Source organism: Cololabis saira, chromosome 12 (assembly GCF_033807715.1).
Source record: "Cololabis saira isolate AMF1-May2022 chromosome 12, fColSai1.1, whole genome shotgun sequence".
Lineage (NCBI taxonomy): Eukaryota > Metazoa > Chordata > Actinopteri > Beloniformes > Belonidae > Cololabis > Cololabis saira.
The window spans coordinates 14,487,715-14,515,532 of record NC_084598.1 but is presented as its reverse complement, the minus strand read 5'-3'; the positions used below and the strand labels follow the sequence as shown (position 1 = coordinate 14,515,532).

Genomic DNA, 27,818 nt, shown 5'->3' with positions numbered 1-27,818 from the left:
TCACATTCCCACAGAAATCCAGACTTAATCCAACGTTACAACCTGCACATTTTATTGAAATGAGCCATCGAGCATCTTTCCGTGGTCTCCGTCTCCAGCCAGTTTCACAGACATCAGGATTCAGAGTCGGTTACATTACATGAAAACACAAATCACAAATCCTTGAATCTTCCAGAGCCGACCGGACCGCAGGTTGGTAATGAGACATCTGCTTCACAAAACCAGCACTGGAGGTCACACATCCACACACATCCCCAGGATGTGACGTCATTAAGCTCATCAGTTGTCATGAAGGTCAGCTTTTTAATGCACATGATGCAACTGATGCTCTCTGGCTGCAGCACAGAAACAGTGAGCACGTACACAAGTTACTAACCCAAGGTTTAGTGCCAGATGAACATGTGCACAGACCCGTAGAAGTAAAGTGTGAGAGGGTCCTTGATGAAGACGTAGATGTGAGTCTGACGGAGGGGAAAACCTCCTGGCCAACTCCTGAACCTGAAATTCAGGATTCGCCTGCACATAAAACAATGAACGGTAATAAATGGTTTGGATGCACATAAGATGACAAAAGACTCGTCGGGGGTTCTGAAGGTTTCTCTGCAACTGTTGACCTGATTTATTTCCAGAATTTTCAGGATTCTCTCTTTATACACGACGTTGAAATGAAAGAATCCAAATGTGATCGAGTTGTTGACTTCAGCTTTAATTCAAGACGTTCAACAAAAACACATCCTTTGTATTTTTCTAAGACAAATGAGGCAGATGGAAGGCCCGGAGCTGATATCAGGTATTGATCATGGTTGCCGTTTGACGGGAGTGACCAGTGTATTTTTGTAAAATCTCTTAAATCAAAGCTTAAAGTCTACCCTTCAATCCCATATTTACTAATCCTGCAAAGTCGTGAAAATACTCCCGACCTGATTGTACTGAGTTTCACAGTTCTGCGTGGGAATGATCAGGACGGAGGTACGGACGTCCAGACGGAGCTGATTCTCCTGATCACTTCTAAGGTGGCTCATGACTCAGCCACAGCAGCCTCCAGAGCAGGTGTGAATCCTCCTGATCCTGATTCTGATCCCGCAGTCGGTTCAGGATCAGCCTCACGTGCATGTTCTCCGACTGTGGGAGCAGCTAGGGGATGTGGAGAAAACCCACATGCAGGTAAGTGCGAGTACCATCACGTGTTTGGGCCTCTGGACAAAGCGGGAGGTTTGTGTGTAAAAACCACATGCATTTGGTTTTTGTGTTTTTCACTTAATTAAGAAAGAAGGAACACTTTTGTTTAAATGTTGATATTGGCGCTTTGACGAAGGAATCAGACGTAAAGCCGTTGAAGGTTAAAGAAGTCTTTTCTCGACAGCTCATGCTTCTCCGGCAGGTCCAGACGGGTTCTTGTCTCGTATCAGAGGTTCGGGTTTGCCAACATCCGCAGATCCTGGTTTTGATCATTTTGCATTTTGGCACTTCAGAGTTCAGAGTCCACACAAACGACAGACGCAGGTCGTTGGTGAAACGTGGACGAAATCTGCTGGAAGCGAGATTAAATACAAAATATATAAAGAACTACTGTGATCATAAAATATACTTTTACATGGTACAGTGACGGCTGTTGGAGTTTGTCTGCAGACCCAAGTTCCTCAGTAGCTGAGTAGTAGCTATGAAAATAAAGAGACATTTTCTTATATTTAACAAATTGCATTGCACAGTTTCATGACAGGACACATTATTACATCATAACATTTGACCCTGATTGACATTTCTCAGATAGTTTCCCCCACAGATCTCACACCACAGCAGCCCTTGTGACCAGATCAGAGAAACTCTGACATTTGTCACCTGTTTGATCTTCAGAAACGATCCGATCGGACACGGATCCACCCTCTGGGCTGAACTACCTCAATGCCATCGCTGATATTTTCACACACAGGAATAAAAGTTTCAAAGCTCATTTACAGATTAAAAAAAATACCATCATTTGGTTGAATTGCTGCTGACATCTTTGTAACTGAAATATGTACAGAGTTCTATCCGTGTCAAAGCTGTTATTTCACGGGTGGGTCAGGGTTAGGTTAGGGTTGGGTTATGGTTGATTTGTGTTAGGGTTGGGTTAGGGTTAAAGTTGGGTTAGGTTAGGGTTGGGTTAGGGTCAGGGATCTGACGCAGGTGGTCAGCTGTGAAGACTACAGTTTTCTTCCAGGTTAGGTGATCAGAATTGTGTCATGAGAGTTCGAAGTGCCTTTGTGCATTTTTATTTATGAAGATTTGGGCTGAGTCTGTTCTTTCTTTCCACTAAGCTGGGTAAAAAAATAAAACTCTGTAAAAAAAATCTGAATAAGTGAGTGCAAGTAAACAATTCCCTTTTGATTCTCAATAGATAAATAAATAAATAAAAGTTATTTCACCATATCGTCGTTAACTGCATGTTATGTAACGGTGCAACTGAGTTGCATAGTAAAATGTAGGTCAAGTACAAAGGTGATTAGGTTTGTCCTGAAGTTCCTGAAGGGTGCATTTAGGAGTCTTAAATAATGCATATCCCTGGCAGGTTTGCTTCCACGAGTCGGGACCTGTCGCACAGTAAGACGGAAAAAAAGGGTTCGCAACATGGAGAAGTCTGGTCTGATAAAAAAATAAAGAATCGTTATGTTTTTCCAAACTTTCCAAGTTGATTTGACCATCCAAACCTAACTCACATCTGTAGCATCAACTCATGCCATGATGACCCGGATGTGTCCAACTCAGGCCTCCCAGGCCCAATCAGGCCCGCCAAGTTTTTTCATCCGGCCCATGAAGGGAGTTCTGTACTCAGTTTTTAGAGACATTGATGGACCATAGCAATGCGTTAACTCTACCTGCACCATGATGGCGTCCGCCCCTGGAAGATGGGCAGATCCTTTTCCTCACTAAAAATGAAGCTGGTTCCTACAACGGATTTGTGGTTAAGTCATGTATTTGCAAGAGAAATGTCCAAGAAAAGAAAAGGGGTCCAAATGATGGCTGTAAAGCTGATTGTCTGCACGTCTTTTATCTGACAGGAAAATCGGATCACAACACACGCCTGACAGGAGCTGCTGATTCAGGATGACCAACTCTGCAGTTTTGTCCATCGTTGCTCTGTTTCTGGCAGTTTTGGGGGAATTTCTGACATTTCTGAACTACCTCCCGAGTTTGCTGCTGCAGTTGACTTGAGAACCGCCCGCTTTATCAAGCGATGGCTCCTCAAATGCTTAAAAAGGCTTGCTTGTTTTATTTTTAGGAGCATTCATGGCACGCTGGAAACCACAGTGTTAATAATGAGCACGTCACATGTTTCCTGGTGGAATCTTTCAACCTAAAATAACACCCCTTATCAACGAAACACTAACGCGCGACAGATCACTCAGCACAGTGCACGGGCTGCTGAGTCTTCACCTGGAGACTCAAAATAGGGACTTGTAGCGCATCATTGCACAACTTCCTGTACTGGCTTTAAGAGCAACACAGAATAATGGTAGATCTGTTTATAAAAATAACAAAATCAGATAATGAAACCGTTACTTTGGGCCAGTACTTCCAGTATGGTGCTGTGCCAGCCAACAGTTTACACTCATTACCGTCTAGTAATACGGTCCTTTCAACTGTGGACTTTTCCTTTAAAACAGGTCCGATTCTATGTTGACAGCTTAAGGAATGCAGTGAGACAGTATTTCTAACAACTGCCACATCTGTCCACGGCTGGGACTCAAAAACCTCCGTCGGATGTGTCTGGTTTCCAGACGTCTAATAAATGAACGACAGTGTACAAATGAATGTAACGTTGAACTTTCCTATTCGTCACTAAAGTTCTGAAGTTCCCGTGTTTGGAGTTGACAACTTCACCTGCAGGCTCCCGACACGCTTTTCTACAGCACCCGAGCAAACCCCCCCAAATACGTAGGTCGGTCTGGTTTTTGTCTTGGGTAGGGATAGCGCGTCACGTTTGGATTTTATCTATCCACCCACTACTACGGAGCAGTAAAGATGGCAAGGTGATGTTTCACAGCTTCTTCCTCTCATTTTACACCGTGCTTCATGACAGATTTCAACCAGAGGTGCAGAACCGCCTCGTTATCGTGTCAACCACTGGATTATTTGATTATACTTAAAAACACTGAATACTGATTGATCCTACTGATTTTAATCTTCATGGTGATGCTAATACGTTAGATGGGTGCTCACGATGTGTTAAAATGACTCGCTGTTGTTAAAGCAACAAACTAAACTAAGGAAAGTCACTCTGCAAGTCCTTTGCTCATCTGAGGAACTTTAAAAAACGATAAAAGAAAGGAAGTGTTTCTAGTAGAGAAGCACAACTGAAATTCTTTCAGGCATGACTTCCTTTTTCGGGATCATTTTCTTACATCTTTCTTATTGTTCCTCTAATTATAGTTTGGTGTGGTTAGGTTTTGGCCACAAAACCACTTGGTTACGTTCAGGAGAAGGTCGATGTTTCGCCAACCTGACTTTTCTGGAGCACAAGTGTAACAGTTTTACTTTTTCAGTCAGAGTCACCAGCTGCGTCCTCCCCACCATTGGGAACAGGACTCGTCACCCTGGTTACCTCTGAGACTCTGTTTAACTGACCAACAGTCCAAAAATGTTGAATTTGCTGTATCAGATAAAGAAAGCTTCTTCATGGAACTTCTCAGTTCCATGAAGCTAAAACCAGGAAACACTTGTCTTTTTTGCTTGATTGACATGTTCATTAATAGACATCTAGTTACAATTTCTCGCGGTTGATAAACCTTGCTGCAGTGCTGGAAGGTTACATAAGTCTCATGATTGGCTTGCGGCTCATTTAACTTATACCATCTGAGTGCAGAGATCAGAAAGTTAAACCATTTGTGAGAAACTACTGACGGTGACGACTAAACATGGACAACAGCGTGGTGAGACAGCATCCCAGAGGAAGAAGAGGCCGTTTGATAGTAAAAGTGCAGAAGTCCTTGAAAACGTGAGTGGAGCCCACAGGTCTCTAGTTTCATTGAGGCGACTGACATTTTATGGCACAAACACTTAAACAAAGGCAGTCAATCAGAGGAGATGCAGACTTTTCCACAAGGCCACCTTGTAAAGTGTGACGCGTCGCATGGAGGATCTCCAACAGCATCTCGCAGCTCTGGGGAGTTCTTTTACAAACGTGCTGAAAGTCTCCGCTATGGAGATTTTCACGCAGAAGCATTGGATTAAACTCAGCTCCGCTGAAAGTCTCTCCAAGGTTCAAGATTTCTTCTCACTACACCTGAAAATGTCTTTCCCTTTGAGCGCTGGACAGATTCTTCAGCCCCCCGCCGTTTTTATTGTAGAATCACACTTCCGAGTCGGATCCACGATCTAATCAGTCCGTGTGTGACGGTACGTGGCCCAGCTGAGGTCCAGATTCATTAAGGGGAGTCCAGTTAAACAGTGATGGAGAGGGATATTTGCAGGCACACCGGGGCAGCTGGGATTTATGCTCCTCCTCCAGCCTCGACCCGTAAGCAGTGACTGGAAGAAGGAGGCAGTGAACACAAACTGCTAAAATTAGCTTTCTTCAATGCGTGGCTGGACTTTAAGGATGGAGCGCTAGAAAGGGTTTGGGATTCCTCTGACTGTACATCTCACTAAACTGAAACTCGGCTGACCTGCTCACGATTCCCAGCATGCAGCAGTTGTTTGACCTGCATAAACACACCACACGCCTTTTTTTTTTTAGTTTTCCAGTTGAATGTTGGAAATTTTGTTCTTTATTTTTAACTAGTCCACAGCCTGATTCAAATGCAGCTGCTGATTATCATTAGGGCCTCAAGTTCACTATGAACCAGAACGATCAGTGAATGAATCAGTGACCGTATCAATCGCGTATATGTGGGTCAGCCTAACAATTTCATTTTGTTTTTATGGAGAAAGTTTGAAACGATGGGCAGTTAGAAGTTGCAAATTTCTCAAGCGTAATCATTGGCTTGTTCACAACCGTGAAATGAACCGATCGTTGGGTAACTGATTCATCTCACTTCGTTCATTCATTCGTTCGTTAAAGAGTTTTTCTCAACCGACTCAACGCTCTTCCCGGTGAGGTGTTTTCAGGCATGTCCCATTGGAAGGAGGCCCTGGCCAGACTCAGGAGATGCTTTTAGGATTTGGTTTGGGAAAACCAAGGTATATCCCCCGCTGGAGGTAGAGGAGGTGGCTGTCAGATGTCTCATCAGACCGCAGAAAATGGATGGATGGATGGAAATTATAGCTCAGGTTTTCCTTTGAAAAGTGGACTTGCCTGGGTCCAGACATCTGAACCTGATCTTTCCACGGAGTTGGTGGATTCACCCGGCATCGTGACAGGATACGGCCGTTTCATTTTGGGTGCACAGTTATCAGCGCCACAGTGGGAGACTGGTTTGTTCACTCCAAACCAGCTGATGGGAACATGTCTGATGTTCTGTGTAATGGAGGGACAGACTTTCATGTCATTGCCACAATTTAAGCGGTTTATGCCCACAAGAAGGTCCTGATTACGTCCTTTAGTTGGTAGTCATTGTGCTGGAGGCTGTTTTCAGCATACACACCTTGAATGAATCTGGGCTGGGTCGGGGTTGGTGGCAGGTGTGGGGTTTGGGTTGAGTCTCATCAGACGGTGGTAACTGACAGCAGAGGGCTGGGACACAGCTGGCTATCGCTCTCCACTCGCGTCCCATGCGTCAGCAGCTCCTCCACCGTCGTCCAATCATCGAGCAGTTTGCTGTTCCTCAGACGATTCTGCTTCATGTGGCTCAGCTCCAGGACTGTCTGACTGTGAGATGACAGCGCCCCCTGGCATCCTCCCATCAGCTCCTCCACTCCCCGTCTTTCTCTATGTTGCCGTGAAAGTGCCAAATGGCGTCTTCTTTCAGTCCGACTCCAGTACCGCCCCGCCAATCGACCATCCTCCCCTTCCTCCTCCCCTTCTCTTGTCCCCTCTCCTCGTATTTCCTCATCAGTCGTGACCTCACTGCGTTCCCGAGCCAGTCTGTAAGCTCGGGCTTTAAGCAGCTGATTCCTAACCGATTTCTGATTGGATAGCCTGGAGCGGGGAGAAGGTGGAGATCGAGAACTATGTTGCGGGGCTCCAAGTGTGCTGTAGTGAGGAATACAGGGACTTTTTGGTTTCTCACCATGACTCCCGAGAGTTTGAAAGCCCCGCCAGTCTGACACCCCGCTGGAGCCAGATCCTGGACTCTTAGAGAGGGAATCCTCCTCTCTACTCCGGTTGGAGCTCTGGCTGGTTCTCAGCGCGTTCTGGTGACTGGTCATGCCGGGCCTGTCTATGCTGAGGTGGCTGGTGGGCTGACAGTTACTGGGATAGCTGGCCCTGCTCCTCGGCCCCATGGCACTGCTGGTTGTTCCTGGATGGCTCTTCTGGTGTGTATTTCCGTGAGCGTCTGGATCTGTCACGTTGGGGTGACTCGCCCTGCGGCGATGATGACCTTCACTCAAGTCCGTTATCGTCCGACTCCTCCCTGGAGCTTCAAACGTCCTCCCTTGCCCCATCTGCTGCTGCTGCTCCAACCACAGCGCCCTCCTCTGGCAAGGTTCAGTACGACAACCTGCAGATGGAGAAAACCAACATTTCAAACATGAACTTTGTAACTATGAACAAAACATGACTAAAAATGGCACCATACCCTGACATGCATGAACCAATGCCCTGGTTACTGGCCTGTGTCGACGCCAGTCTCCTTGGCAGGAGAACTGAAGCACAGCAGAGAGGGAGGGACTTGCAGGTTGTAGTTGTTCAGATTTTCTGGCCGTCCACACTCCTCTCAGGATTACCACACCCAGATCAAGTATTGATTAATGTGTTTGTTCCATCTCTGTCCAGATTAAAACTAAAGTATTTTTTCCAATTGTCATCATAAGCTATGAAAAGGAGATGCTCAAGCTGTTTCTGTACAAACTCTGCGGTGTGAGACTTCATTACGGGACTTCACCTTACTGTGTTATAAAGTGGGAGTTGCTTTGATTGGTCACATTCAACCCTAGACCAAAGAGGCCATAGCCTTCATTAGAAAGGTCATGATGTCACCAGCTCGGCCAATGGGAAAATGATACAGCCTAGTCTAGTCGTAAGACATGCACGGACACCATGGTCATTTTAAAAACCAAAGCCAAGCTCCAAGGAAGGAGTGATCAGCTCCTACTTTGAACAAACCTTTTTGGACTTGATTGTGAGGATGTAGTTCCCATTTTTACAGCTTCAACTGGTTTGCTTTTGTAGCCACCCCAAACGGAGACGTCGGAGTGTAATCAAAGTTGCTGGAGTTCCTGCGGTTTACCACTTTTGTTCTCTGGATCAGATTCTGGCTTGAACATGTCTGGATGGATTTCTTGACTTGTCATTGTTAAAAAAAAAAGTTTTCGTTCAACGTTTTGTTCATTGTCACTAGTAGTTTGTAAGTCTCATAGCTTTGTTTTTATTTGAAATTATTTCAATTAATTGTGCCATTGTGTTATGTTCCTGTGGTTGTAAGTAGATAATAGTTATGGTGTTACATTTACAATTAAAATGATTTTGGTGGATTGTTCAGTTTTCTATCAGCTTCTGTGATTTATTAAGCTTGAGATGCATGACACAAGAAGTAAGTGACTTATTTATCTATACTTATTACAAAATTAAATAATATAAATTGAAAGTCATTTTTAAGTGTATTTATTAGTATTTGGAGTGAAAATAGTATTTCAGGGAAAGACATTTGACCCCTGAGTGGACTGTTGTACGACTCAACAACTAAGTGGCGCTGTCACAAAACACTTGAGTCCTGGGACTGTGGTCCTGGAATTGTGGTCCTGGGACTGTAGTCCTATGACCGTGGTCCCACCAGGTTTCACCTGGTCATACATTTGGTCCAGCCTTACGACACGATCGTGGACTCGAACCCTGAGCTTTTCAGATTTACTATTTATCTGAGAAACTTCAAACGTAATCTGTTTTACTGGAAACGTTTTAAAATGCACCTGTGAAATACCAGAAACAAAAAATATACCAAAACTACTTTTCAAATTAAAGAGACTGTGGTCCACAGTTTTTATTCTCATTTTATTTGGTGACTTAGGAAACATCTCAGGGTTTAGACCAAGAGACAAAAGAATTGTTGTCTGTAGCTGCAAAAGGATCCCAACATGAGATCTTTGTGCTGTCTGGTTGAGCTAGGACCAGGTCAGGCTTGCTGGTCCTCTAAGAAATATGCATAGATATTTTTAGGAGAACTTCTCTTAATCAGTTAACTCACCGCTGGAAGATGACGGCGGTGAACAGTGACGGGGTAACGTGGGACTCCTCTCAGCTCTGTGGAAGTGAACCACTGTGGTTGTGCTGTTGCCCACAGAGCAGCGGGATGCCTGCGGTGCTCCCCCGTGGGTCATCGGCGTAGTCTCAGGGATGGACTCCAGATCCCAGCGTCCTCTCTGCTCTCGAGGGGAGTGACCTGTGCGGATGTGGTGAGCCTGGCGATTAGCGTGGCTTCCGTGAATCTTGTGCAGCCGTCTGTGCTCCCCAGTGCTGACGCTGTGGAAACCAGAGTCACTGGGCTCAGAGGAGATCAGGGACTCGGAGGAGGAGGAGGAGCCTTGGGAGGAAGGGGTGTGGCCTGGCAGTGACGACATAGCATCCGTCTCAGCCTCCGAGAGAGCCACTCGGTGGTGGGGGCTGTCCGGGCCACAGCCTAACCCACTGTCTAGCTCACTGAGAGGAAGGTAGCCGAGAGGATGTTCAGACCTCCAGGGAGGGAGATAGTCAGACTAAACAAACCATGAAAGAGAATTTCGGTAAATGCCCCAAACCAAGCACACATGCTCAACTTTTAACCATAATTTCAGGAAACTAAACAAACATCAAAACACAAAAGCAGCAAAACAGAGACTGAAGTGCAAATAAGAGAAAAAGATGAGTGATGGAGCAAAGAGGACAATGCTGATTCAAGCTACCTGTCTGGGGAAATTCTTAGGCTCCACCTCTTCTGAGCTGTAGCAACCAATCAGACAGCTCTCCGAATTTGGCTGACAGGGCATCATCTCTTGACCCTGGAAGAGAAACAGAGATCAGACTAGAAAGTGGATTTATAGATGCTTCAAGAGGTCCAAGCAATACCTGCCGCACTAAAACTGCTGCACGGCAGCGAGTTCCTACCCTTCTTATTTATTCACTGGCGGTTATTTAAGTTAATTATTTTCAGAACATATGATATGATTGAATTTGTTCAGCTGTGATTTGTGATTTGTTCAGCGTTGTCCCTGACAGCTGAGAAATATAATGTTACCAAATGGCAGGGAAACCCTGATGCAGCAGTTTACAGATATCTAGGGATATTATCTTATTTTCAATTATGTATTATTAATATCTTATTATTATTATCTCAGGTTTAATATTTGTTGAAGTGTGATCCTAACTCATGGATGCTCAGCTCCGGTCCTTTAAGGCTGCTTCCCTGCATGTGTTAGATGTTTCCCTGCTTCAACACACCAGATTTAAATGAATGTTTAATTAACAGAATTAACAGAGCGGACCACGGTGACAAGCTGATACTGATCCATTCATCTGGAACGGGTGTGTACATCAAAAACATGCAGGGCAGTGGCCCTTGAAGACTTCACTTGGGTCAAGTCTGATTCAAGTCTGAGGGTGCTTTCACACCTGTACCGTTTCAAGCAGTTGTTCCGATACAGGGAATGCTTCCCCCTCAAGATCGGAACGTTTGGTATATGTGAACACAGCAATTGCGCTCTGAAACGGTACAAAACAAGCGTTCCGAGATCACCTGAGAGGTGGTCTCGGCCCGATTCCAATCGAGACCTGAAACGGTTCATTTTTTTTATTTGGAGTGAGAACATAATCCACACAGCAACCGATACAACTCCATTCATTCATTGTGTGTGTGCTGCCGCGGCGCAAGGAGAAGAGTCGGTGCAGCCTCCACCACCTTCTCTCCTATTGGACGTGCGAGATGTCTTCCCAGCACGGCACAAATTAAACATTGTTTGAAATTAAACAATGTTCAATTCGGGCAGGGTTTGCGCAGCCCAAACCCGGCTGCAGCAGGCGGCCTCTCGCCCGCTGCCCGGGCTCCGCTCTGCGCCGGTAGCACATATATGAATGGGTAAAGCCTGATTTATGGTTCCGCGTTAAATCGACACAGAGCATACGCCGTACTCTATGCCGTAGGCTCTGCGTTGGTGTAACGCAGAACCATAAATCAACCTAAAGCCAACGGCTGCAGTCTGCGCTGCGCTGAAAGGGGCGTGTTGTTTTTCCCGGCGTACAGAAGAGGAAACTCCTTCCGCGTTCATTTGACCAATCAGAGAGCAGCTGGTTAGCACATGGAATTTGTTAACAGCTTTGAAACGGTACAGACGTTTGCCTTGTGAACACAAATTCCACGAACGAGAAACGGAACAACTGTATCGATTCAGCCCCTGAAACGGAACAAAACAAACGGGCCACAGGTGTGAAAGCACCCTGAGTCAAGTCCATTATCCATCCGAGTCAAGTCCATTACTGATCTGACTAAGGTCTGAGTCAAAATCATCATCTATTATGTAGAATTTATTAAAGGATAGCCCCTTGAGATGTAACATCTCATTTTCAAGGGGTCCCATAAAACATACAACATTACAATACAGACGTACAAGACATAAAACAAATCTATCTGAGTCAAGTCTGAGTAAAGTCCATTATCTATCTGAGTCAAGTCTAAGTGCACATGAAACTAATATTGAACTTATAGGAAACATTATCTTAAATTCAATCTTATAGTAAATCATTGCTGATTTACAAGTTTAAGTGCAGTTAATGCACAAGTCCAGTCCAAGTCTGAGTCAACAGTGCTGAAGTCCTTAAAATTAGGGCTCGAGTTGGACTCGAAGACTACAGCTCTGCAGTACTCCTGACCAGTTGACCAGTTCCTTTCACTCCGGTAAACTGGACTCTCCTACAAGCAATGTCCATGATTTGAAATCACAGTTAGTAACTCTACATCTTTTGACTATGTAGAATTTTCTTTTGTACATAAAAAATACATCAGAAGATCTGAACAGAAAAACAAATCACCTGGTACTCCAGTCGGTCCAGGTGGTCCAGGCTGTAGGAGACACTGGGCAGGTAGTTGTTACCTAGGTGTTGGTCGCCTGATGACGTGGGTAGATACCCATTAGGTGGATAGACGTCAGGTGACATCATCATGTGACTGCTTGCAGGGTACAGGTCAGGTGACACCGTCATGTGTCCATAATAAGGCCTGGGTGGTGGGAGACATCAGGCTACATCAGGAGGTTCTGTCAAGAGAATTTCCTGTCTCGAGGACATCAGCCTTCAGATCTCGAAGGTCATGTATAATTCATAGATGGAAACTGACACGATAAAGCCGCTATCTACAGTAACTGATTGAAATGTGTCTATATATAGTTACAGTCTTCATCTTCATTTATAATCACAGCAGTTTATCCTGACAGCTGCTTCAGAGGAGCAACCTTCTGCTCGTTAGAGTTAACAAGCATGTCAGGGGTCTCCTCTTGTAATCTGCCGTGCTTCCAGCCTCCACAATAAAGCATCCTGGCTCTTCAGTGTGTCATAAGATATTGTTTCTTGATTTGTCGTAACTCTTAGGCCACGTTTACACATAGCCGGGTATTCACAAAAACGGATAATTCCCACTCTACATTTGGAAAAATACCATCATTTACACAAACCCACATAAATACGCTGTTAAGGGCACTATGAGCATGCCAAACCTACAGGGGGCAGTGTAACGAGAAGCATAAAGTCATGCCAGCCAATCAGAATCCTGGAAAAAAACGTCAACAAATGACACTTGTAACTTCCAGTTACTTCCAAGATGGAACGGGTCTTTCGTTTGGAGTGACAGAGAAGTGGAGTTACTTTTAAGTGTGACTTTAGAATATAAAACAGGTAAAATACAAGAAAATATTGACGGTGGCCAAACAAATTGTAAACACAGGTCGCACACATGACGCTGGTGACGTTTCACCAGCTGGTGACGTTTCTGTGATGTTCTGAAGCCTAAGTGTCAGTTTCCCTCCGTTTACAAGCAAACGTGAAGCCGGAGGTTTTGCAAATCTCCACTTTGGCCGGAGTTTTCAGGAATGATCGTTTTTGGTGACTTTGATCTTCGTTTTCGTGTAAACGAACGGCCAAAACGCACAAAAACACCAAAGTTTTTGCTACGTGTAAACGGGGCCTTAGAAGTCTAATTTTGAGTCATGAGTAACTGCAGGCAGGGAGTAGCGAGTGACATCACAGGGGGGCATGCTGCGAACTAAGCACTGGGCGTACCGCAAACCAAGCCGCCCAATGAAATTCAAACGCGGGGAACATATATTTCCCTATATATATATATTTCCCTATATATATATATCCCTATATATATATATTATATATTTGCTCTCGAGTGAATGTCCAGTATGTCGCAAATGTATAAACTCTGGTTGAAGAAAGAAAGAAAGAAAGAAAGAAAGAAAGAAAGAAAGAAAGAAAGAAAGAAAGAAAGAAAGAAAGAAAGAAAGAAAGAAAGAAAGAAAGAAAGAAAGAAAGAAAGAAAGAAAGAAGGGTAACACTTTACTTTAAGGTCACCTCTTATAAGCTCATTTTTAATAACCATGTATATACACCACCACTAAAAATGCATGGAACTATTAATAATGCATGAATATGTGATGGTAGGCAAATACACACACACACACACACACACACACACACACACACACACACACACACACACACACACACACACACACACACACACACACACACACACACACACACACACACACACACACACACACACACACACACACACACACACACAGTTCACGTAAACTTTTATCTTTTATATAGGCACAGCACTATTTACTATATGCTTAGTATCATTACAGATCTTTGTGATACACTAACCCTTACGTATAATTAATATTTGACACTGTTATACTACTTAGCATATCTGATGTATTTTTTGTTCTTGCTTAGTAGGCCTAAATCGCTCTGAATTAAACGTCTAAATATATATATATATATATATATATATATATATATATATATATATATATATATATATATATATATATATATATATATATATATATATATATGTATATATATGTATACATATATATATATATATATATATATATATATATATATATATATATATATATATACACAATTTACAATTTAGGCATTTAGCAGTAGCCTATATATTATAGATAAACACATACTTGGATGAATCCGCAATTATCTAATGGAAATAGTTATAATAAATTAGATAAATATAATACAAAATTGAGATGTCATTGTAAACCCACTGATTGGCTTGGATCGCAGCACACCCACTGCAGTTCTCACCACGCCCCCACTCCCCTCGCACCACGCCCCCTTCCCTGCACCACGCCCCCCCTCCCTGCCTGCAGTTACCCATACTTGCTAATTTTCACTACACGACTTCGACTCTGATCTAACATTCTTGCCTTTTTCAGATTGTTAACCTTTGACCCAAACTTTCACCATGGTACTAAAGATGAACCCTTGTTATAATGTCTCTACATCTATGGAACACTATTTATAATCTATCCGGCCATTCCCAAATCTTGACTGGGGTATTTTTATTTCTATTCTTTTACTTTTTGACTGCAGGCAGAAGCATTTTCCCATCACACACCATTTAACCTTTTCCTCCCTGGACAGATTTCCAGGACGTGTGAGCACGTATTCTGGGAATCCATGCATGTCTGTTTTTACAAAATAAGATAGATTGTGTTTTCTGCCTGGCATGTTTCCAGTCACTGCACATTTGATATGAGAACTAATTCACAGGAATTAAACCTTTTCTATCTCTCTCAGACTTACTTTTGCCAGGTAATGAAGAGAACTGGTCTATTTAAATTCAATTTAATTCAATTCAATTTTGTTATATAGCGTCTGTTACAACATAAGTTTTCTCTAGGCTTTTCTCCAAAGACCCTGAACATGATTATCCAGAGATTTGGCATATTTCTACAGCTACCGTACCAACGTCTGGTACGGCACCTGGTACCAGAATGTATGTTGGCCATGAGGCAAAACAGTCGTTGTAAAAACCTCAAAAATTGTCAAATAAAGACTGAAGATCATGGCTGTGGGATAGGACAATGATGAGCGCTGCAGCATTCAAGGATAAGGGGAGGTCAGAACATGTGTTCTGGAAAATAATAAGACAAATATGTATGCCCACAGTTGCCAAGTATGGAGCTGGAACAGTCTCAATAATCACAAATGTACAGGTCGAATCACAAATGCACGGGATGATTCGCAAATGCACAGGACTATTCACATGTGCGAAGGACAAGATACACAAATGTATTTCTGATGCACAAACAAATATAACCTGATTTACAAACGGTTTGTGGTCTGTGGACTTCCCTGCATTTGTGTGTGAATTTTGAGACTCCCCTGACTTGCCTCAATCCACAAATGTCTTTTTTAAAACATGGAATGATCTGCAACCAATCAGATATCTTCCTTGTTTATTAAAATTCTGCAAGTCAGATTTTATTAACAATTAAAACAACAGCAACACAGAGAGGTATTATTAGCTGCTACACTCATCTCACTCATGGTGCAACCAGAAAATCACCTGTGAAAACTATCGCAACTGGGAGACCAAACAATAATAAAAACATAACGTGATAAAACGACACATATAAAAAACACATAAAACCCCAGTTAGTGAAGGAAACCTCCAAAGGAATATGGCATCCCATGAGTCTCTGTGCCATCCCTGACAGTGCTTCAGCATGGATAGCTGCCACTACAATAATATGTGGCTTGTATTGAAGCGATTGAGATTAATAAAAATTTTTTATAGCAAACAAGGGGATTAGGTAGTATATTTGTGTATGCAGCAGAAATACATTTGTGTATCTACGCACGTGTGAATAGTCCTGTGCATTTGTAAATCTTGCCCTGTGCATTTGTGAATTGGCCTGTGCATTTGTGAATATTGAGACTGTTCTAGCTCCTTGGCAAGTGCTTGCTTTTGACTTGTTTTATGGAAATGATACAAGCAGTCCTGTATTATTGAACCAGGAATAAAGCTCCAAATTTCTATCCTGATCTCAAAATCTAATTTATATCAGATTTTAAAAAAGATTTGTCCAGCCCGGGAATTTCACCTTTTTACCAAACCTTTAATCCTACTGATTTTCTCACTGTGTCAACTTTCTGCTTTTTTAGTGCTTCTACTCACTGGGCTGTAGCGGCGTCACGGACGAAGCCCCGAGAAGGTGCATATGTGCCCGTCACCTAGGGGAGCGTCCGCGAGACCTCGCAGTGATGAATCCACAGGTAAATGCTCGACTGTAACTTTTTAATCAAGAAGTGTAAACTCTCATCTCCACAGATAGCACACACTCTGGCTTCTAAGACGTCAGCCATGATGAAGTGATTTGAGTGAGGGAAGCGAGGAGACACTTGAGCTCGAGGCCAGCTCTGGGGTGCGTATGTTGAGTGTGAGGGACTCATAATTTTGGTGAGTTTAGCCAAGATGGGAAGGATTCATTCCCATTGTACGTGTCTCACCTCTTTTCTATTTGAAATGGGGCGAGGTCGGGTGTTGCAGAACTGAATTCTGGGTCTGTTGTTTGGCTCATTTATAAGTTTAAATGCAGGAAGAAAAACATCAGCGGTGTGAATGTACGTTCCAGCTGGACCAAACAGGACGCACACCTGCAGACACATAAAATGTGGCATGCATGTCTCTGTATCCATGGCCTACATGCACTACCCTCCACCCCACGACCCCTGCAGTACCTACCCTGCACCGTAGCCGTCTCCCTGGCCTTCCTCTCCCTCCATCAGCCCCATGGCCCTCAGCGCCTCCCAGTGTCTTTCTGTTGGGGTGCTGCACTCGATTGCACAGCGAGGCCGCCGCCTCCTGTGGCCCCGCCCCCGTTTATCCTCCACCTGCACAGTGATTGGCTGGCCATACTCGTCCACGAAGTGCAGCTGCTCCCGGTGTCGGTGACGAGCAGGTTCACGAGTCTTGGCCTAAGGACAGGGGACAGGGAAGGCTTAACAGCTGCTTTACTGCAGATGTTGCAGATATGGACAGATGTGTGTTTTCATACGTTCATTGGTTTATTCTTAGTAATGTGACAGGTCGGTTTAATGGGAACGTCGTATCCAGTGTTGATGCTGTGAAACCGCCTCGTATTTTCAGTGATGCAGATAAAAATAAAAACAGCATAAATTCACAGTAGGAGTTTGGCCTATGATACAAGGTCAGTCAGCTCTTTTGATCTCACATTCGGCTCGCCCGTCAACTTTTGAGTTACATAATGTGGTGTATGATTCACACGGCCTTTATGTAAAGAGGTAAAAACTGAGTCATTTAGCACAGGTTGGACACCAGGAAAGAGGTAAAGAGGAAAGCCGATTTGTGTTCTGGTTGAATGGTGGCTGACTCCAGCGACCGCCTCCTCTGGTTGTTGGTGGGTTAATTAGTGCAAACAGCTGCTGTTGTGTCTCCCCTTAAAAGACCCTTGATGATGCTGTGAGACTCATCCTGAGCTCCATTTTAAAAGTGTTGGCGAGCTGTAACCCTTACACACTCAGACGGATGAAAAGTAGTACTGAGGGGCAGCTTTGCAGTCAAAAAAGAAGAAAAAGTCATTGTTTTGTGGGTAGAGGGCATTCTGGTGAGATAATCCACCCACTGAAATGCTGTAAAGCAGAAGCATGTTCACGTTTCAACATTTGACCCCAAATACCTGCGATAGAAATGACTCGTCAAGACACTTCTGAACCTCCAGCATGTTCAGCGTCCCACTTCTCACTGCATCCTAAAGAACTCCTATCATGTCTTTCATGAACTTAGTAGTCATTTAGTTTTGTGACGTTATCCAAGCATTAGACCAGAACAAGGGAAGGAAAGGGAAAGTAGCGTTTGTTTTTAGGTAAATCTGAGAACAGACTACGTCTGACGTGGAGATAGTCAGGTGGAAGGTGTGAGAAGAGGAGCAGTTGGTGAAGTGGACGTCACTGTCAGATGGCCGTCTCCACGAGAGATGAGCATTTATCCTCTTGACAGCCAATAAACTGATGCACAAATGTTGGCGCATCCTTTCATATTCAGGAGAAAAAAAGGGACGACAAGTCCAACAAGCGAGCGTGTCTCCATTCTGTCATCTGAGAACACAAAAGGACAGCCCGCACCCTGAAGGCCCGTCAGTCGCTACGTCTGCTGAGTCCACAGTGTAATGGTGGCCGCTTGTATCAGAGCATCACACGTGAAAGTTAGGATGCAAGTTACAGAGATGTAGGTCAGCATTCACCCCTACGTAACCCCGGAAACCACACTGGAGTCTTTCCACCCAGTGGACGGCCGAGGGGGCACAAGCACATGCACATTCTGGAACACAAGCACAGAGGGACGCACAAAGAAGTGCACCCCCGCACGTGGACGCTCGCCCCACACAACGCACAGATGCAGAGACACGAGCATGCGAGTATGCGCATACACACGGAGCGGAGAGGGATGTGCTGCAGCCCGCAGAAGCGCGTCGCGCTCGGCTGCACTTTGACGCTAACGCGGACTGATGTCTCCGCCTCGCCCCTCTTCATCCGTCTCCATCTCCCTCTCGCTGTTGTTTATGATGCTTTGACTCAGTTTTCACTGAGTCCCAAATTGCAAAACCCACAGAATGTGACACTTTTCGTCCTCAGCACAAATCACATTCAGCGTGCAAAAAGGGTGAAATGCAAGAAGTTTGTTAGGAGGTCGAATGTGATCTGATGAACATGCATGCATGTCAAGGTTTCTGGTCCCTGAGGAACTATGGAACAATTCCCTGAAATACTGACCAATGAGAGCTTTACTTGTGAAGTTTACATAGTAAAACAGTCCTCAATGTTACGACGCCCATAGAGGCTGTGATCTGTGCTGTGGATTTGTTTTGCCGCTTCAGGCTTAGAGAACCTTGTTTTGGTTCGGGGGAACATGAAAAAAGAGGATTATGTTGTTACTCTGAGGAATAATGTAAAGAAATCTGCTGCCAGTCAAGCTTTGGGTCACTGCTGGGTCTTCCAGTGATGGAGTCTCCTGTGGAGAATCTGTAGCTTGAAGTTGAAGGCCAGAGGCCTTGGAGTGAACTGGAACATTTTAGTCATGGAAGAATGAGCTAGGATCACCTACGAGACATACAGTACACGGCTCAGTTAGGAACAACCATAAGTGACACAGACTACCTACAAAAACTGGAAGAGGAAGAAGAATTTAAGATTCAAGACTCTTTATTTAACCAAAGTTTTACCACAGACTTTACTCAGAGGAGGCCAGTCCATGCATACATTGACTCCCAAAGACACATAAGGCAGGAGAACCTCACGGACCCATTAGCAGTATTAACGCTGCAACCTTCTACCAGTTCAACCTTCTACCGATCATCTTTTAAGAGCATTCTGATCTACTCCATCCCGGTGTGGTTCTCCCACTGCACTGAGGCAGAACGGAAGAAGCTCATTCAAACCACAATATATGCATGTGAATGTGTGTTCAACACAGCACAGAGTATCGTTATGCCAACAGCTGGTATAAACAATGACAATAAAGAATCTTGAATCTTGAATACAACAGCTCACCACCGTCTAACCCCTCTGGTTGGAAGGTGCATATCATTTACAAAACCCACAATCTAACATCTGACACTGGCTCCATTCAGCCATTTGATTTCATTACATCTGAGGCAGAGAAGACCACCAGCAAAGGACCGGTTCAAAACAGGACCTGACAAGACCAGAGCAGATCTATACCCTGGAGCCCAGACCAGATCTGTACCCCGCTGAACCTCTGCCTGCAGTCCAGACAGGATCTGTAAAACATGGATGTGCCATGGGTTCTCCAGTGCCATCTGTTGTTGCCAACATCTCCACGGAGGAAGTGGAAAGCAGAGCTCTGAACGCCTCAAAGGCCTCCAATGCCTCCAAGGCATCCAAGGCCCTGGTTCAGGTGTGTGGACGACACCACATACAGGTGCGTGGACGACGCCTGGGTAGGAGAAGCAGAGGTCACTGAACACATCAACTCTGGACAGCAACATCAATTTCATCAGCGAGGATGCAGAAAACAACAAGCTGCCATTTTTGGACTGTGATGTGTGTCGTGGGGAGGATGGAAGTCTAGATGCTGAAGTTTATCGGACGTCTACACCAACCTCTAGAAGAAAAACGATGATTACATCATTGGACTGAGAACATTGTTTGCTTTTTGAGTGGCTGTCTGTGGCGTCAAACAGCTAACTGCTACTTTAGCACAACCTAGCACAACTTAGCACATCCGGTGAATGGGACGCCTAATCTGGACTCTGCTAGGTCTTAGGGTCTTATTTCAGGATGGACAGATGTGATCAGCGTGATCATGCAAGGTGGACATGGTCTTAGGTGGGGTTAGGGAGGGGCCAGCTCCTCCAAGATGGTATCAACCAGAGTTCCCATAATCAGGCTTCAAAACCACGGCAGGACAACACAGAAAGGTTGGTCCAGATGTCTTCTGCTAAACCTAACCAGGAACTGGAGCCGGGGGTGACTTCAGGACTGTTGTTGTTGTCGTCCTCCTCAAAACCATAGCAACATTGAACCATTCACTCCCTCTAACATCCCGCCTCTTATGTAACTCCCAGATACTGACTGCCTGTCTGCGGTGATACAAGCATTCTCCTGGACGCTATGACATCACTGGTGGGTGTAGCCATCAGGACTTCTTGGAGCTGAACTGACACGACCAACCCGAATGACAGTGGGGATGAATTCTGATTCACTTCACATAAACCACAGCTCTGCCAAACATTCAGACAACCAAATCAGGAGAGGATGTATATTTCAGCGTCTCAGCAACACGCAACTGGAAGTACATGGTTACATACATATGGATGTCAGTGTTAACTCATTCGCTCGAAGGAAAAGGTTAGCACATTTCTTGTTGCAGCCGAAGTGAGGGGCTCGTCCGGACTGTCAGCAACATCTCATCTTCAGCTGAAACGACGTTCTTACTCTGACTGTTCAGCCTGATGGATTCAGGAGGAAAATAGACTGTGAGCTGTGTGAGAGTGAGTCACACTCTCTTTTGTACCGAGCGCACAAAGAGTGTCAGCTTATGTGAAATAATTGGACGAAAGAAACCCTGAAATCTCCCGGCCTGTTAATGTTCGCTTGAGTTTGATTACGGGGAGCGAACCAAACAATCACAAGAAAAAGTCTCAGTGTTTCTGCCGTTTCCAGTGGCAACGGTGCTCAAGAGCTTTACATAATTGAGGTGCGCTGCACAACCACTCGCGGCGGAGCCATTAACATGCACCAGCACACATTTATGTCAAACTGTCCATCTTCATACAGCCTCACAAAACGCGCTGCTCTTCGCGTCTTAGCTGAAGAATCGAAGAGCAGCGCTGTCGTCCAGACGAATCAAACAGTTGCTCCCAGCTTTAGCAGCTGCAAGAGAAAATTCCTGAACATTGGCCAAGAAACTCGCATCACAGGGCAGTCCTGGTCCGGATGTGAACAGCGTCGTAACGCCTTTCACGTGTGGCAACATGATTTAAAGTGGACATTTCTATCTTATCTTCTATGTTAGATTTGTTCCCATCTCATTTATGAGTATCTGAAGTGCGAGGTAAGGTCAGCAACACGTATGCTGCACCTAAAACATTAGAATAAAAACAAACAATTGTAACCAAGTGAGTTGTTCTGTGTTGTCTTACATAGCTCAGCAGCCATCTGATGGAGGGATGAGCCTCCATCCCTTTGCTCTCTGAGAGACTCACTGGCCTCCTGAACTCTGTGTTTCACCCGTTAACAGCATTGATGTGCTGAGGAAAAAACCATCGCGCTGGACCAGCCTACGTTTGGAGACGATGATGTTTCAGAAATTGCTCGTCCTTAGACCGTTTCAGCTCTGCGAGGCTAAAGAACGAGGTGTAACTGAGGTTTGTTGATGTTTGAAAGCCTCAGCAACCCCCCCCCCCAGAGACGTGGCAGGAGACGTGGCATGAAATGAAAACGAGACAGGGCTGACAGCAATTACTGAGATGTGGCTTCGTGCTGCAACAAGCGCAGGGAGGCAGCAGGAGTGCACGGACAAACGAGCAGCAAGCAACCACTTTCCAAGAAGAACTCCTGGTGATGGACAGAGCGCTCTTCATCCACTTAATGGAGCAGCTGAGCATTAAAGCAAGCTTTCATAAGCGTGGCCTGCTCCCTCCACCCGCATGAGTCACCGCTGTAAAAACAATGTACTGGCAGCATTTTGTTTAAAAATATCTGAAGAACCTTCTGCAGAATCAATACAGTCATGTGCAAAAGTTAGAACCTCTTCTTTCTATTGAGTGTTGTTGTTTTTTAATGTAAACATAATAAAAACCACTTCATCCTGCTGGATACACGTATCAAGCAAATACAACCTCAGACGAGCAGCATATTACTTTTTTCATCATGTCATTATTTTTCTAACCAACAGGAAGCCAGAAAATAAAAAAGATCATGTGGACAATAATAAGTAGTCTCGTTGCTGGTTCTGTAGGATTTAAGAGAGTTGCTAATTAGCCCAACTTGATGAACTGATCCTCATTTTGGCAGTTTCCTCATCTGGACCTCTGAGGTGTGTGTTAACACTGTGCCAAGAAGGAAAGACATAAGCAATGGTCTTAGAGAAACAAGCATTACTGCAAATCATTCTGGAGAGGATTCTAATACCAAGTACAAACAACTGCAGTTTTAAATATTATTCACAATTCACAACCGTCATTCCCAGGAGTAGACATTATAGCAAGTTTACCCTAAGATCTCTACAGACTTCGCCAAGCATTTTAAATACGTATAAAGGTCCATGACCAAATAATCAGAACACGACTGAACATGTACCATTTGTCTGGAAGGGGTGCAAGAAAAAGAAAAAGTTACCAAAATGAGTTCACAAAACTACATCTGAACAAATCACTTCTGGAACAATGTCCTGAGGACAGATGAGACCAGAGTGGAGGGATTTGGTCATAATGCCCGCCACCAAGTTTGGAGAAAAACCAAACGCAGCATTTAAGCAGACGCACCTCATATCTACTGTCGGGCACGGTGGCGGAGGGTTGATGGTTTGGGGTTGTTTTGCAGCCAAAGATCAGTTCTTTCTTGTAACAGGGATCAGAGACTGCCTGAGCTAGATGATGCTTCATAAAAGTCATAAAATATTTCATCAGACTGAATAAAAACTAATATGTCTCCTTTGTAGTATCAAAAGAATGAACATTTTAAATGTTAGTTGCATAACTAAGTTTGAAATGATGAATAAGCAGCTGTTTTTATGTTTAATTTTCATTGTCCTAATGCCCTCTGAATTTTTTTTATCTAGACACCTGTAGGTGGCGCAAGAGATGGATCTGTAGTCATTGACCCTGCAAATGACAACAATGTACATGCTTGTGTTTTTAGTTTGGTACATGACTGTGAATGGGAGGGGTACCAAGTAGCTGAATCGGCTAATTTCCTCCAACGGCCCTTCCTTGTGGGTACCACTGAGTCGGCAGTATGTACTACAGTGGTCAGATGGGATGCTGCAAAAATTACTACTTTCGTGGCTAACTGTCAGTTTTGTGACTCTTGTGGGGTTGCACATTATATCGTACAGTAGTGATGTATCCATGTTTTTTACATACTGCAGATTATATGAATGTTTGCATACAACATTTCAGCAAATGCAGTACATCCTCGTGATCTCGTACAGCGTTTCCCAGGCCTGTTCCTCAGGGCACACGGCCCTGCTCTAACGCTCCTGATTGGACCACCATCAGCTTGTCATCAACGTCTTCACAGGGCTGTGAGTGCTCCTCTAATTGGAGCCAGGTGTGATGAAGCAGGGCAACATCTAAAAGACATTATACTAGACCAGGTTGATCTAGTTTCTTCTTTTTCCAAAGAAAAAGAAGAAAAAAACAGTCAAAGACTGCAGTGGGACAGCCGTGATTAAAAGGACCACACAAGAGTCTGATTGACATGTGTCAATCATTCAAAGGTTACGAGTCTTACTTAACAGTTGGAGTGCAGTGGTTTGAAATGTGAGGGCATATTTATGGGCTGCTATGATCAGACTTGACTCAGCGACTTCCCATCATTGCTCATGCTGAGCCGAAAAAACTTGAGACATTCTGCTGTAAATCAGTTATCTCTGGTTTTGTTTTCAGCTGGAAACAAAGAGCTGCTCTGAAATTGAAAGTCAAAAAAGATATTATCTTGCTTGAAATCACAAATTGTACATTTGCCCATGAGTGCTTCATGATGTGAAGAACATTGATGGAAACCATACCGAGCACCTCCGCGAGGCGGTCTTTGGTCATGACGGCTTGTGAAAACGGATCGCTGCCAGCCGCTTTCTAATCAGTCTGATCTGTCATTAACAGTGTGTTTGACTGCTGCCAAGGAAGTTCAAGAAAGATGATGAGAACAAAGTCATTTCAATTATTCACATCAGTACGATGAGAGCAGCTCTGGGCAGTTGTACTTGCTGTAAACCCTCTGAGACCCAACAATAGTTGGAAAGGGTTAATGCTTTCAGCTAAAGGACACAACTAACACGGATTCAGATCAGTTACTTCATTCACCTCTCCTGGTGTAGATCTAAAACAGTAACTGAGCTGAAAGCCTGAGAGTACCTCTAACAGAGGTCTGAAAGACGACCGCTTCAGCAGCGTGTCATCCTTCAGACTTACGGTCCATTTATACTCAGATACAGAGACGGACGGACTTCCGTCCTTTTCCTGCGTTGATTTAATCCGTCTTTCGGTACGGAGCCTCGATGCTTAATATTACGGATTAAACAGAGCCATCAGAGGTTTTGGGGGCAGTATTGAGCATAAGAAAAGAAACAGAAGAAAATGAAGCTGGTCAGCCTCACTGGCAGGTGTTCTCCAACTGAGGGGATGGTTCACAAGAAGCTGAATGTCAGTTGTTCTGTGGGACATCCAAAAATAGCGAGACGTTTTGTCATCAATTTGGATAAAATTAAATGAACAGATTTGAACATTTATGGTTGTGGTCTCAGTGGACCAAAGTCCCTGATTACTTAAATGCTGACTTTCTGCACTGTGAATGGAGGACAACCGAGACATTTGATGTTTCTGAGTTGAATTTTATTGAACCAAAATATTAAAAAACAACAGAAAAATAAGACAATAACTGCAATCGGTTTGGAAAATAATCAGTCCGTGCAGATATTTGCAGTGCACTGAGCTGTTTTTTTCAGCCGTTTGAGGCAATCTCAGAACAATCTGCATCTGGACTCAGCATTGCCCACTAGTAGATGAACCGACCTAAAAACCAAGGCAACGTAAAAGACGCCTGTAAGTGTGAGGGCAGTGACGAATTACAACACTTGAATGGGTGTGCCTATTGACGTATGTAAGGGGGCTTAAATGGGCTTTTAGAATGCAATGACACAAAAAAATTATTTCAACACAACTCCAAACAATTTGTTTCCCACTCGGAAGTGCTAAATGTGCAGTGAAGCACGGCAGAGGCAGCATCATGATACAGGGTTTAAATATCTCAGTAGTACATAAATACAGACTGGTCAAGCACGAGGTTAGGGTCTTGAAGACAAGGTGCTCAAAGTGCAGATATCTTTGCAAAGATTAGGAAGATTCACCTTCTCAGCAGCACAACAACCCACAACAAACTGCTGAGACCCCCCTGGAAAAGAAGACAGTCCGAGGGGTCCCGGGACGACGGGAAGTCCCCGGAGTGGCTGTTGAGTGATGATTAAACAGATGACTGGTGGAGTTAATGCTACATCTGGATGAAAGATGAGGTCAAAGAAACTAAATATCTCTAGGTGTTGTTATGGCTAGTCAAACAAATGTGGATATTTGACCTTACACTGCTCTCCACTGGTCTCTACTGGCCTTTACTGGTCTCTACTGGTCTCCACTGATGCAATAATTTGATAAAATTATAAAATTAAATAGAAATACAAGTATTTATGAAGAGTAGTATATTAAGTTAAAGTACTCTCTACCTTCAATATTTTGCTCAGAAACAAATTTATTCACATTTTGCGACCGACATCACCTGCTACAACCCGAAAGCATTCTCACATTCAACTTCAGACATTTTCAGTTACTGATGCAGCAGTTCACTTCTTGGGGGTATTGGTCGCGGTACCTACATGACTGACAAGTTTAAGTATGCCCACAAACTTGTTCATGTCATCATGTTGTACTGAGGCTGCTATGTTGCTCGCTACCGCCACACATGGCAGAACCTAGTAATATGAGATTGGACGGACCAAAGCTAGTTATTTTGCGTGCTAACTTGGTAGACATGTCAGCAGCCAAATACACAGTCATCATTTTTGTGACGTGACTGCACTTATTTCCTCATCCTCTTGCAGTTTCTAGGTAAGCTATCGTACACGTTGTCTATATGTCTTGCATTGTATTTGTAGAGGTAAACCCCAATCAGCCTTTCCAAACTACAAATATTCACTTGTGAAACAATGATTCAGCAGCCAAAATGCCAACAACAAGCGTGCTGTCTACACGGCACCAATCCACCCACCAATCCCATACCCTGTTCCACCTCCACTCCTCAACCAAATCTTGAACTCCTAAATTTGAGGAGTCATTCCCGATCCAGAGTGGACGATCCATCCTCTTCCAGCTAAGGACCCTGGACTTAGATGTGAAGGTCCTGAGTCTCACCCAAGCTGCTTTACACTTGGCTGTAACTGCTCAAGTGGCCGCTGGAGGTGGACAAGAAAAAGCCAAGAGGGCCGCATCATCTGCATAAAGCAAAGATGGACTCCAAAGCCAACTGAAAATAAGAACTTCTACCTACTGGGTGAACAAAAATAAATTCTGTACCGAGCAGTCACTACAAGAGTCCAACAACCACAGTTATTGGATTGGACTTACTGCCACCAATATGAGCCCAAACCAGAGTTGTACAGGACCTGATACCCCATACATCAGAAAACCAGCTGTAAGCCGTTTCTGAGACAAAAAAGCTTTCTGAATACTTTCTGTCTCCTGATTTTCTTCCCGAACACAAACCCATTCAGCTCGGAGCGTGTTTCTCAGCCTGGACACGTCTGGGCTCATGTAACGCTTCGGCAGAAGCAGGTCATATAAGCAAGCATCACAGCCCATCCATGCATCCTCTCCTCTTCCTCTTCCTCTACTCTTTCACCCTCTCATTCCATCACAAACACACCAGCAGAAACTCACTCACCTTGGTTCGGGTGAGACGACAACCCATGCTGGCTTTTCCTCAGACAGGTACGAGCCAGGAGGGAGATGGAGCAGAGGAACAGAGAGATGGAGGGGGGGGAAACGTGAGACTGAGAGGAAAACAAAGAAGGAGAGATCAAATGGAGGAAACTGCAGAGGAAAGAGAGCGAGTTTGAATTGAACCTCATCCGCCCACCAGCTTACATCTCTGAACTCTGCCGACCCACAATCCTCATCTGTCCAGCTGTCCTCCTGCACCACCTAAGAGACTCCAGCTCCCATGATGCCGGGAGGTAAACAGCAGCTGCGGTCGGTGGGCTGCAGGTCCTTCGCATTACAGAAACCCATCTCTCTCTCTCCTCAGGAAGGGACACGGGCAGACGAGCACACAGAGAGGGGTGAGCGATGCAGAGGAACAACTGGCAAACTGGAGGGGAGAGAGAGAGTGAGAGACAGAGAGAGAGAGCGACAGAGGTGTGAAGATCAGCCGTCTTCATCAGACAGTTTCTTCTCCTTCTTTATTCCCCTGTGTTGGTCTG

General features: G+C 44.4%; 1 protein-coding gene across 2 annotated transcripts; it reads right to left on the bottom strand.

The window, feature by feature from the left end:
• Nucleotides 1–14: 14 nt before the first annotated feature.
• Nucleotides 15–27,818, bottom strand: LOC133456928 (uncharacterized). Of its 2 annotated transcripts, XM_061735641.1 has the most exons (7): nucleotides 27,484–27,818; nucleotides 27,281–27,389; nucleotides 16,830–17,062; nucleotides 12,077–12,263; nucleotides 9,958–10,053; nucleotides 9,264–9,771; nucleotides 15–7,580 (listed from the first exon to the last, which is right to left on the bottom strand). In XM_061735641.1, the coding sequence occupies exons 2-7, from the start codon at nucleotides 27,305–27,307 to the stop codon at nucleotides 6,625–6,627; spliced, it is 2,007 nt and encodes a 668-aa protein (XP_061591625.1). In that variant the 5' UTR covers nucleotides 27,308–27,389; nucleotides 27,484–27,818; the 3' UTR covers nucleotides 15–6,624. The 2 variants fall into 2 exon arrangements, with proteins under 2 accessions (XP_061591625.1, XP_061591626.1); XM_061735642.1 differs by lacking the exon at nucleotides 27,484–27,818 and having other exon boundaries at nucleotides 27,281–27,464.

What these genes read in the sequence shown, in the direction of transcription:
- LOC133456928 (XM_061735641.1), bottom strand. Translation starts at nt 27,307, where the DNA reads ATGGGTTGTCGTCTCACCCGAACCAAG. An exon ending in GGAGACGGCTACGGTGCAGG is followed by an intron (nt 12,264 to 16,829) that starts GTAGGTACTGCA and finishes CCCACCACCCAG; the next exon opens with GCCTTATTATGGACACATGA. An exon ending in TGGACCGACTGGAGTACCAG is followed by an intron (nt 10,054 to 12,076) that starts GTGATTTGTTTT and finishes TTTCTCTTCCAG; the next exon opens with GGTCAAGAGATGATGCCCTG.